General features: G+C 48.6%; 1 protein-coding gene across 5 annotated transcripts; it reads left to right on the top strand.

Annotated features, from left to right (window-relative positions):
• The first annotated feature begins 49 nt into the window (after positions 1-49).
• Positions 50-10810, top strand: CUNH17orf80 (chromosome unknown C17orf80 homolog). Of its 5 annotated transcripts, none has more exons than XM_019466380.2 (6): positions 50-156; positions 923-1025; positions 2705-4201; positions 8688-8795; positions 9358-9462; positions 10645-10810. In XM_019466380.2, exons 3-6 carry the CDS (start codon positions 2731-2733, stop codon positions 10665-10667), a joined length of 1707 nt encoding a protein of 568 aa, XP_019321925.1. In that variant the 5' UTR covers positions 50-156; positions 923-1025; positions 2705-2730; the 3' UTR covers positions 10668-10810. The 5 variants fall into 5 exon arrangements, with proteins under 5 accessions (XP_019321925.1, XP_019321927.1, XP_019321928.1 ...); XM_019466379.2 differs by lacking the exon at positions 50-156 and adding an exon at positions 196-370; XM_019466381.2 differs by lacking the exon at positions 50-156 and adding an exon at positions 556-673.
• Positions 10811-11991: the final 1181 nt, after the last annotated feature.

Below are 11991 nucleotides of genomic sequence, written 5' to 3'. Positions count from 1 at the left end.
GCGGCCGCGCCGACCGGTAACCCCGCCCACGGGAAGAGGCGGGCTCCGAGTGGGGAGGAGCGCCTAGGAGCTTCTGGGAGAGAGGACCTCATGAGAAGGCGGCCCGAGCTTTCGCCTGTTCGCAGCCGAAAAGTGACGGCATATAAGTCAAGCCAGGTTTAAATTAATTTAAATTATTTCATAATAATACGATACAGGTACTTAAGTTAAGCACCTATGAGCTAACAGTTTTGTAGAAACATAGCTGAGAAGCATCAGGCAGTGGCGCAGACGGCCTGCGGCGGGTCCCCGACAGGGAGTTGGGAAGCTGCTGGAGGGCTGCGCTGGGGGGCTTGTCGCGGGGGCTTCCGGGACTTTCACACCTGGTTAGGTAAGGACGCTGCTCTGGGCTAATTGCGGCGGGTTGGGCTTTGTCCTAGTGCCCACGCCGTGTCTGGGGGTCAGGGGAGGGGGCTTCCCGAGGAGAGAGGGGAGTCGATCGGGTGGCGGGCCAGCCGTGGGGGGGCTTCCGGGGCCTCAGGATGAACCTCCTCCGCGTCCCTGCGGCTCCGGCTGAGGCTGCAGTGGAGGCCGGCCCGAAGCCGCTAGCTTCCCCACGGCCCCCGCCCACTCCGCGGGAAGCGGCGGCTCGGCTTCCGGAAAGAGTGCCGGAGCTGGGAGGAGGGCGGGCCAGGTACCGCGGCTCAGGGGTGGAGTGGGGTGGGGGTGGGGGCGGTTGGCACAAGTCCGACCGGCCCTGCGCCCGACCGGCGTGCGCGACTTTAACTGTCTGGTTTCCGGAACACGGAGACAGACCTGCGCTGCGAGTTGGCTGTACTCGGTTCAGTGCCGCACCACATTCATTCACTGAGTGTGCTGTCGAGTTACTTTTCCGATTGTGTCTTGCGCTGGCTGATAATTAAAATCGAGTTTCTTTCGCCAGACCCAGGAGCTGCGATCGTGAGGCATGGAGATCCAAAAGAAACAACCACAAAATTAGCATCCTTCTGGGGAACCGCCTGTAAGAAAGTATTTAGGCACCCACGGTAAGACGTTACCACGAGAGGGTGCAGGATCTTCCCAGTAGGACTGAGTGTGGCGGACTGAGTAGGACTGTAGGGGCAGACACGTCTAAGAGGTCCCAAGCCTCTTCTGAAGTTATTAGCCTAAGGCCCGTGGACTGGCTCCAGTTGTGGCTATTTTTGTAAGTCAACGGCTCAAAAGTTTGATTATATTGTCAGAGGGGTACCTCCAAAGTCAGAATGATTACTGTAATCAGAAACAGTTTTGTTTTGCCTGAGTTTACATAGGATCTTAAATGGCCAGGATTATGTCTGTTTATCTTGTAAATGGTTTCAGTGTCACTCTTTGACTTAAGTAGTAGTTAGAAGGTATTCAGTCACAGTGATTTATGATAGCGTTTGCATGTTGACGTTTAGAGAAAAAATTCATTCAACAAATACCATATGCCCAGCACGGTGCTCAAAGAGGTACAAATGATACATGGTATTACTTCTTTTTCATGTTCTTACCTGGTATGAATATCACAAAGGTTTCAAACTAAATGAATTTGCTGGCAGTCCATACGCTACAAACCGTGAATGAAAAACTGGGGACCATGTTCCCTCCACCTATATATTAGTGCATCGCACACACTTTTTTTTGAGAGAGTGCGTGCACATGAGTGTGAGCAGGAGAGGGACAGAGAGAGTGAGAGAGAGAATCTTAAGCAGGCTCCACGCTCACCATGAAGCCCAGCATGGGGCTCAGTCCCACAAACGTGGGATCGTGACCTGAGCTGAAATCAAGAGTAGGATGCTCAACCGGCTGAGCGAACCAGGCACGCCCACATACTTTTATATATGTGTGTATGGGTGTACATGTGTTTTACTAATATGGGAAGTGTTAGTACAGCTTCATTTCTCATGCTGAAAGCCTGGAAGTTCTAATATTTTCTTCTTGCACCTCTGTGGATCTTCCATATATCACTTGGAAAACATGACTCTGGTCAACAGCCTTCAGATCTTGGCCTGAATTCACCATTCTTTCCTTAAGTGGTATATTTAAGGGCTTCAAACAATTTTTTTATACTCGTGTAATACCCAGTTGACTTGCTGTAACTTTAAATAGCAAACATTTTAATCTGACTGCTAGTTTGGACAACTTTTTCTTCCAGTAACCGTTATTTATTAGGTTTAAGTCTTTTAGCTTTTCTCAGCTACTAGTTAGGGATGTAAAACCTCTTTGATTGTCTTTTACTGATGATTGGTTGCTAGAAGACTTTAAGAGATGTATAATGCCAAGCATAAATGGAGCCAGGAGTATTTATCTTAAAACCAACTATGTCTTCTGTTTCCTATTTCTGTAAGAAAATGAAAACATTTTTTTTTTTAAACGTTTATTTATTTTTGAGACAGAGAGAGACAGAGCATGAACGGGGGAGGGCCAGAGAGAGGGAGACACAGAATCTGAAACAGGCTCCAGGCTCTGAGCTGTCAGCACAGAGCCCGACGCGGGGCTCGAACTCACGGACCACGAGATCATGACCTGAGCCGAAGTCGGCCGCTTAACCGACTGAGCCACCCAGGCTCCCCGAAAACATATTTTTTTTAACAATTTCCTTTGACCTGGGTTCTTCCAAATGAAGGGTACACATGTAAATGAAATATTAGTATTTACTTTACAAACTATGTGCCCCTCATAATCTCCTGTTTATCTTTTTCAGGAATAAGAGAGTGATACTCTGCCAGGATGGAAGTGTGTCCTTACTGTAAGAAGCCATTTAAACGATTAAAATCCCACTTGCCACACTGTAAGATGATAAGGCCGACTGTACCCGCTGATCACAAAGCTTGTCAGTCCAAGCTAGCTACACGTCCACATGCTACAAGCAGGAAAAGACCAATCACAGATTTAAATAACACTACAGAGAGAGAGTTAGAGACCAGGAGTGAAAAAAGAAATACCAAGTTGGTAAAGGACAAACCAGAACGGACAGTGAAGTCTTTTCCACTACCGGCCGTTGGTTTAGAAAGAGCAAGTAACACAAAGGCAGATGAATACCTCAAGAATCAAGTTCGGTGCTCCCTCAAAATGCTAAAAGATACTGAACCAAAGGTTGCTTTCCAGGGAGAAACCAAGGCTCAGTTTTATGCATCACAAAATACCACTCCTAACAAAGAACTTCCCAAAGATTTGCCTCCATCAGGGGAGAGTAGAAGTAAGCTTTCAGAAACCAAAGCATCTTTACCTCTTGGTCCAGTAGAACCTTCTTCATCAAATCAAGATCGAAAACCTTCAGCCTTACCCAGTGATGTACAGACCACTTCTCCTGATTTAAGATTGGACAAAATTGATCCCCCAAGACAGAAGCTTCTAGTAAAGTTAGTAGGTACAGCTAATGGTGATTATCGTAGTTCTCCCATGAATCTCCATCATGGGATTGAAAGAGTAAGAACGTCCTTGTCAAGCAATGAGACAGAGTCGAAGGCCAGGGACCACCTCTCAGAAGTCTCTAGTGATGTTAGAGACCCTGAGATTCAAGAAAAGAGAATGGAATCACAATTTTTAAATTTTAAAGTTAGCCCATTAGGTGAAATCCACGTCAGGGAGAACCAAGGAGAAGGACTTGACCTTGGAGTGGAGGCACGTGGGAGCACAGGAAGTGCAGAGAAAAGTGTATCTGTGACAGACACGCAGGAACGGGCAAAGAACTTCAGTGGTGGTGATTCGGCCACAGAGAAGAAATGTCGAGACGAAGGTCCCGATTTAAATTCGTTCACTCCAAGGGAGACGACTTGCGGTGAGCTACTTTCTGTATCACAGTCGTATAATCAAAATCTGGCCTCTCTGGCTGTCCGATTTTTTCAAGAAGAGAAAGCAGCAGCCTGCAGTCCTCACCGAGTCCCTGATGTGAAGGTGTTCACAGAGCGTAGTGAGCGAGCTCCTCTGCCGCACGGACCGGGCTGTGGGCCCCAGGCGTCACGACCTGGGTGCCAGCAGCCTTCACATTCAGTCCTGCTCCACGCCTCTGACAGCCCCTTCAGTCAGGTGGGCGTTGCTGGCAGGGAGGGCCTCTCAAGCTCCCTGGGCCTGGAGTGGTTTCCAGAGCTCTATCCTGGTTATCTTGGACTGGGGGTGTTGCCGGGGAAGCCCCAGTATTGGAATGCAGTGGCCCAGAAGCCTCAGCTCATCAGTCCCCAGGGGGAGAGACTCTCACAAGGTAAGCGTGCTCGTTTTCAAGGACCTCCAGCCCCTCCGAACAGCTCTGTGCCTTTTGCCTTAATCAGGTTCAGAACACTCCTGCTTTCTCTCAGCTGACTGGTACCCAGGCGTTCCGGTATGCCAGACTCAATCGTGGTTCTGAAAACACTCATTCTTGCTCCAGAGTGCTTTACCACTCTCCCTTCCCCTGCACCCAGAGTTGACGGTTGGACTAGGCCAGGCTGGCTGGTGGCATTGATGACTCGAGTTTCCCCACTGGGCGGGGGCATGGCCAGTGGATATGGGGCAGGGATTCAAACTGTCTTGAGAGACTGGGTGAGAGGTTAGGGAAGGAGAGAGGACTGTGAGGGGGTCTCCCCAGAAGCTGTCCAGAGGCTCCTTGCCTGTGCCCGGAATGGGTTAAGTGGCCCCACAGAGCCAGGAAATTCTGGCATTTCAGGGATCCTCAGTTCTTCCTGCAGAACCTTTTAGTTATCGGACTGCCTCTCTAATTACAATATGTAACGTTTCTTCATTTTCCTCATCGGAGAGCTTTAGATTTTTTTCTTTCAAGGTTTTCTAGAAGCATAGTTCATTTTTTTATTTTAATTTTTTTAAGTTGATTTGTTTTTGAGAGAGACAGAGTGAGAGGGGGAGGGGCGGAGAGAGAGAATCCCAAGCAGGCTCCGCACCACCCATTCGAAGCCTGATGTGAGGCTCGAACTCAAAAACCATATCATGACCCGAGCCGAAACCGAGAGTCAGATGGTCAACTGACTGAGCCACCCAGGCGCCCATGGCAGCACAGTTAGTTTAACATAGCATCCATCTCTGGGGTGTGTGTGTGTGTGTGTGTAGTATTCATTGGTGCTTTTAGGTTGGACAGGAGACCTGTAGCAAGTCAGAATACCTTTGCACCTGAAAATCCTGTAACCTCTTCCTAGAGACGTGTTTTCCCTCTCTGGTGTATTTTGTAAATTATTACGTATTCACCAAACCCCAGGTTGTCTGGTGTGAAAAAGCATTTTCTTTTGTATGGTCATTATTCCTTTCTAAAGGTTTCAAAGCGGAAGTATATCAAGTGAAGCGCAGTGCTAGCTAAAGCTACAGTTTTCTTCCACCCGCTGTACAAACACGCCTAACATCAGGCGCTCTCTACAAAGTTGTAGTCTTGTCTCGAGGCCAAAGCTGTGCTCGCAAGCCCCTTTTCCATGTTAATACAGAAATGATATTAACGTCTGAGTTTGTTGATCTCAGAGTGCCTCTTCCATCCATTTTCTTACTATGGCCCCGCCACTCTGAGAGGTGGGCAGTGATCTGTATCTCTGCTTTGCAGGTGATAAAACAGACACAGAGAGAACATGTGACTTGTCCAAGGTCAGGTTGCTGTAAACGGTAGAGCTGCCAGGAGAACACAGTCTCTTCAGACCAGGTTTCACCCTTTCCACCAAACCGTGTTGCAGAAAGTGCACCAGAACCAGAAACACGGGAGTCGGTCAGCTGTCTCTACTTCCTTGTGGTTGGCATCACGTAGGCACGCGCACAGCCCGTGGCAAATCTCTCTGGCAAGTAGGACTTCTCTAGTTCCCGTGCTGTCTCTTACAGTGCTGAGGAGAGTCTCTGGTGCACCCACTTCTCATTTTAGAGGGAAAGGGGAGGAGACTGACATTGGTCACATGGTGACTGGATCAGCCTCTGCTAGGTACATGACTACCTCATTCAACCCTCATGACAACTCAGGTGACTGTCAGTGACGTCCCCGTCCCACCGTCTTTTATGGGCGAAGAACCTGAGCCCCGGACATCTTTTATTTATTTATCTATTACGTTGAGAAAGAGGGAGAGAGAGAAACGCAAACAGGCTCCGCGCTGAGCATGGCTGATGCGGGGCTCCAGCTCACGACCATGAGATCATGGCCTGAGCCACCCGGGCGCCCCATGACCCCCAGACATCTCAAGTGACTTGCCCATGTTCATCCAGTGAGTGGTGGTCGGAATTCAAGTCTGGATCCATCTGACTTATCTACCCCTGGTCTTCATACTGTGCACTGGGCTTACTATTCGGGGCAGTTAGTGGTCGGTGTCAGTTTTGATGTAAGTTATCCGTTGACATGCTCATTTTAGTGGGTCCCAAGAATATAGTGATAAGAATAAGGTAAGGGCTACATACAGTGACTAATCGGACCACCTGGCTTGCTTGTGAGATTGAATATGGGGGAAAAAATACAAGGTTTTTGTCAACAAGAGTTTCTCCAGAAGAGTGGTGAGGAGCTGTTTTGTTCCCTCGTATTGGTCCCGGTCTACAGTACCGTCACTAGCTTGGGCAGACTGGTGGCTCTGAGGACGCGGCTGAGTCGGGTTTCTGTAAGTCAGGAACGAGAAGTAGGCTTACTTATGGAGCTCGGCAGCATTAGATGCCGAGCCGTCTTGTGAGGTTTAGTGAGAAGGATTTTCACGGACTTACTACCCCAAAAAAGTAGTTTTCCCAGCATTAGAGAAAATAGACTTTAGAAGTTCAAGATTCAAATCTCGGGAGATTGAGCAAGGACAAGTGGCTGACAGTCCTCAGCAAAGAAACTGGAATTGGTTTCCTTTGTTCAAAGGAAAGCCTTGTGAGCACTTCGCTGGGGTGCTTGGCTGAGCCCTGGCCAGATGTCTGTGCCTTGGCTTCTGGGACTGAGAGTTGAAGAGCTCTAGGCCCAAATCACGACAACCTGATGATCCCATATAGGATTAAAGATTCTTAGACCTCATCCCTAAAGACTGATTCTGAAGTCAGATCTAAGAATCAGATTTCCAAACGTTTCCAAAGTTAAGAGTACTGCAGGTGTTGGGAAGGCCACTGGCAGCGGGGAGGGGGGCACTCAGACCCTGTAGGGGTGTTGGCAAACAGATGGTGGGGGAGGGAGGAGGAGGTTTGAATAAAACAGTTCCTAGAAATTGGCCGGTGGGGATAACAGAAAGTAAAATAGGGAAACCTGATAGGGTCATGGGTTTTCGGAGACCCAGAAACAACTTCGTAAGCCTCTTCTCTCATCTTTAAACAGTGTTTCCGCCAATAGGGTGTCCGAGTGACCTGTTTGAGATGGGACACATGTGACGAAGGGGCTCAGAATAGTTAGGATCAGAGCAGAGCAGGAATATGACACGTCAGGATTAGATCTTCTAATAGCCAGAGGCGGCCATGTGAGGGGACATGTGACAACAGCCAGAGACTGGAGGGGGCGGGGGGGAGTCAGGTCACAGGTCTGGAATTCCAGCCAGGTCAGAGGGGTGATAGGAGATGTTAGAGGTACCAGGGATGGTTCCAGCATTTATGTTAGAGAGTGGAACCACTGTCACTGGGTTTGGGATAATAAGGATGTCTACACTGGCAGTGGGTCCAGGACAGTGTCTAGAGATGGCAGTGGAGCCAGGCCAAGAGGGGTATAGATCAGAACCCGGGACCCCTGGACGACGGGAAGGACGACACTAAAGAAACTCTTCACCACCTCCGTGGGTTCTGAGCTGGCCTCTCCTGGACCTCGGGCTGCTTTTGTATCCCAGCCCAGGGCCCGAACTGATGTCATTCACACAAGTTTGACCGAACCCTTAGTGGAGGAAATGGGCTACTGGCTGGAGAGGGGACAGAGTGGAGGGGCCGCCCCGTTCCTGACACGGCAGGGGAAGTGGTTTTACAATTGCAGTTGTCACAGAACTGCCTCTTCCCGTCTCTTTTCAAACTTTTTCCAAGAAGAATGGGTTGTGTCCTGCTTTGTTCTTTCAAGAGACTAATCTTTACCTTGTGAAATAATTTTCTGGGTAATTTCTTGAAAGCCAGTCTGGTTTGTCTCACTTAATATGATCATGTGGTTAGTTTGTTTACCTCCGCAGCAACTTTTACCACATCTGCTAAACTTGTTGTAAATATTCCCTTGTTTACCCTTTCTCCCACTGAGCCAACCCAAGAGCAGAGAACCAGCAATAGTAGAGATTCCCCGCCTATCTTTAAACAGAAAAACAGGTGCAGGAAAGATGTAAATGGAGAGCATAAACCCTCCTTTCTGGTTTTACGTGAGTTATTCACATGTTGAACAGAACTGTTTGCTGTTAGCAGTGGGGCGATAGAGCACACGTGTTGACCCTAGTAGATATAGTGAGGAGTAGCAGTAGTTAGTATCATGGTAGAAAGTCCTGCCTTCTGCTAAAACATTGCAAGTGGTAGAAAACGTAGACAGTTCATTTCATTAAGCACATGCACATGGAAGGGCTGCAGGGTATATTCATCAGACCAAAAATGTAGCTAGATCCTGATCCCCAGGGGCTCCCTCAGCCTTTTGCAGAACCTCTTTCGGGGAATAAACCGCCTTGACTTTCAGCACTTAGTTCGCTGCAGCCCCGTACACAGTAATCCGGCTGTTTAGAGACCCTCCCCTCAGCCTGGCCCTGGGAACCCCGGGCACTGAGGATCGGGAAAGAGACCGAATCTAGATGAACTGTCACAGTGACTTCTGTTTGGAACCGTAGTTCCTTTGTTGGAAAGAAGCTCGACTGCTCTCAGGAGTTTGGGACCCCCGACCAGACTTACGCCCTCCAGCTTGTCTCTGATGAGGCTCTTGGGAGCTGTCCAGAAAGGTGAGCTGGAGTCATTGACTGTTGGGTTTTGTTGCTGGTTCCAAGCATTTGGAGAAGTTTCTCTTACTTTAGCCCTGATGGTTACAGCAAGGCTAAGGAAAAGAGAAAAAGAGACAAACGTGTAGGCCCCCTTCCCTTGGTCGGTCTGTTTTCACCGTGGAGTCTGACGTCAAAGCCAGTAGGAGAGCGGCTGCCATTACGGGCCAGCTTTCCTGTTTGTGATGTCTCCCTTGGCCACCCCCCCGCCATTTCTCCCCCGCTCGCCTGGATCGTCCCAAAGCCAGGAGGGCTCAACACCTCAAGTTCACCGGGCGTGTTAACCTGCCCACTCGAGATTCCGACCAAACTCCCAAAACAAGAGTAACTCAACTTGTTAAAATTGAGGTCTTCCACCTTTGGGCCTTTTCCTCTGTTTAAAAAAAAATACCCGTGTGGTGTTGGCGAGGATTCTGTGACTTCAATCCCATGGCCCAGGCCGACTGGGATAACTTGAATATCCGGCAGGTCGCGGCCCCCTAGTTCCAGCTCACCATGGCAACCAGACGTGTTTCTCTCCACACAGGCTGGGTCAGGTGCAGCACCACCGTGAGGAGTGGAGTTGGGGGCGTCACCATGCTCTTCGCGGGGTACTTCGTCCTCTGGTGCAGCTGGAGTTTCAGGCATCTGAGTAAGCTTTTTGATACTTTGAGCCTAAAATCACAGGCCTCGTCCCATTACCGGGACCTCCGGGGGATTCTCCGAATTACTTTGTTTTTGTTTTTGTTTTACAGTTTTGCGTTATCTGACACGGCCCAGTGACTGAGCCACTGCCTGAGGCTCTGGGGTTTTTTTTATTATGGGTTTTAGTTATAATGACCTTTATAAGATTGGACTAGACTTTACATGATTGCTCCTGTGCTCCCGTGTTAGGTTCTCCCTGGAGATCTGCTGGTCTTGTGCTTTGTCCTTAAAGCTGTTTGCCTGCCAGATCGGCGCCCTTCTTAATTCCCACCTGAGAACTGCCTTTCAGCATTGAAACCAAACAGTTTATACCCCAAGAGAGAAGGAGAAACAATACGGCGGTCAGTCTGGTGTGTGCGGGTCACAGGAGTCTTAGTTAACGTTACTTTCCGCATTGAGAACACAAGCATCCTTCTAGTTGATTTCAGCCTGCCTCAGGCCTTCACCAGGAGGACAGCGTCTGAACTCCACCTCTCTTTTCAGTTCAGGTTAACTTCTCTCATTTTTTTTACAGTACTGCTTTATAAAAATACATTTTTATAAGTAAAAACTTTTTAAAGACATTCTATATAGGAGGATATCCAAAGAGCCCAGCAGTTTTCCACAATTAAAAAAGAGCCCAGACCCTTTCTGAAAACTTGGGGTGTAAAAGAACAAGATGACCGTGAACCCCAGTAGCATTCACAAATGGTCGGTAGGACTTCTAAAATACCAGCACTTGACTCTCATTGGAGGTTTTCACGCAGTCGGTGCCTAGGAGGCCGGAGAACAGGTTGAGCGGCAGCCGGACGCCTGCCCGCTGGTGGGGGGCTGGTAGGTGGGGTGTCACACACTCACAGGGAAGAGGAGGTTCCTCCTGGTCAGCCCTGCGCATGCGGAGACCCCCCCAGCCCTCAGCTGCTTTCCCAGGGAAAAGGCCTCCCTGGAAAGGTTTACCTGTCTGAAAGGGCTCAGTTGGTTGACACCCGAGGTGGTTTTTCAGATCTCTGAAGAAAGCGGAGCAGAAGCTCGCGATGGCGCCTAAGACTTTATTTCTAAATGTGTGGAGTGATCTGCACAGGCAAGAGACAGAAACTGTCCTCGGGAGTGGCCTCCTGGCTTCTTACGGCTTCTCTCTGTTTATCCAAAGAGCTGCAGCGCTGGCGTAAGTAGTGACCCGGACACCACGTAAGAAAGCTCTGAGACTCGGGGAGCACGGCGAAGACCACTGCGGTGCGGATCGAGCGGTTTAGACTGGTATTTGGGGCAGGGAGAGGGCGTGAAAAGAATAAAGTTACTGGATTCTGAAACCATGATATTAGGAAGCCCGTCCCTTCACTGTGCACAGCCCTGCGTCTGTGTGGCCATGTCTTCGGCTGGCTCTCCAGAGTGACAGAATTCCTGAAAGCCTTCGGTCTGTTGGCCCCTTAAGGCTGATGGTGGTCAGGGAGGCAGGAAGATGACAGAGGTCATCACTGAAATTTTTAAAGAGTTATTTCTTAATTTGCAGTCAATAGTATCTCACTTTTAGATCTTTCTCCCTAAAAGTATCCTCTAAGCTTTGGCATTTTACAGTTGTTCTGTACGAGATACCAGGCTACATACGTCCTGATACAGGTTAGTATCTGAAGTGGCAGGAAATCTGCCTCCCATCGGGCCTTTTGGGGTCCTTGACACCTTGGCGGGTGTGAGAAACATAAAAGCAAAGTAAGGGGGATACAGAGTTGCAGGTGAGTCTGTGGAAAATCCTTAAATATATCTAAGCTGATGAAAATGAAATCGCACACTAAACAGAATTGTTGAAGCACTTTTTATACATCTTGAGTATAACAGCAAATGGTTTCTGTTTATCATCTCTTCCTGGAAACTTCAGAATCCCGCCCCATCCCTTCCTGAGAACTTCAGTGAAACACTTGGACGTTCCTTTTACTTTGTCAGGGTTGTTGGGTTTTCCAGGTCTCTTCCCCCATCAAAATATTCAGTGTCTTTCTAAGTTTGTGACTTCTGCTTTGGTGGCTTCCTCACTTGGTTACTGACAGATAGAAAAGGCTTAGAGGAAACGTAATCCAGATTGTACAGAGAGCTGTTTCTCCAATCCCTTTTCCAACATGGGGGTTGATTATATATCATAGACGTGTTTATATCTACTTGTTTGTTTTATACACACACACACACACGTGTATATTTTAGCTTTGCTTGGGATGTTCGCATGCCAAATACAGGAGGTGAGTCTCTTTTATCCCAGCTCTTTCAAAACTACAGAAAAAGCAGTGTGCTGTTCCGAGGCCAGCATTTATTTATTTGCACGTCTCTTCTTTCTCTCTTCTCAAAACTTGAATTCTGGCTCTATCTTCTGCTTTATCTGCCTTTTCTCTTCCCGGTCCCCTGTCTCTCTCCCCTTCTAATTATCCCCAGTGGGAGTAATTTAATCCCGCATCAGTTTCTCCTGGTTGGGGAAAAGGTACACTAGAATTCCCCAAAAGGAAAAAATTCAGGG

Source organism: Panthera pardus, unplaced genomic scaffold (assembly GCF_024362965.1).
Source record: "Panthera pardus isolate Hobbes unplaced genomic scaffold, ASM2436296v1 HiC_scaffold_3, whole genome shotgun sequence".
Lineage (NCBI taxonomy): Eukaryota > Metazoa > Chordata > Mammalia > Carnivora > Felidae > Panthera > Panthera pardus.
This window is presented reverse-complemented; position numbering and strand designations above follow the sequence as displayed.

What these genes read in the sequence shown, in the direction of transcription:
- CUNH17orf80 (XM_019466380.2), top strand. Translation starts at nt 2,731, where the DNA reads ATGGAAGTGTGTCCTTACTGTAAGAAGCCATTTAAACGATTAAAATCC. An exon ending in CTTGGGAGCTGTCCAGAAAG is followed by an intron (nt 8,796 to 9,357) that starts GTGAGCTGGAGT and finishes CTCTCCACACAG; the next exon opens with GCTGGGTCAGGTGCAGCACC. An exon ending in CTGGAGTTTCAGGCATCTGA is followed by an intron (nt 9,463 to 10,644) that starts GTAAGCTTTTTG and finishes GTTTATCCAAAG; the next exon opens with AGCTGCAGCGCTGGCGTAAG.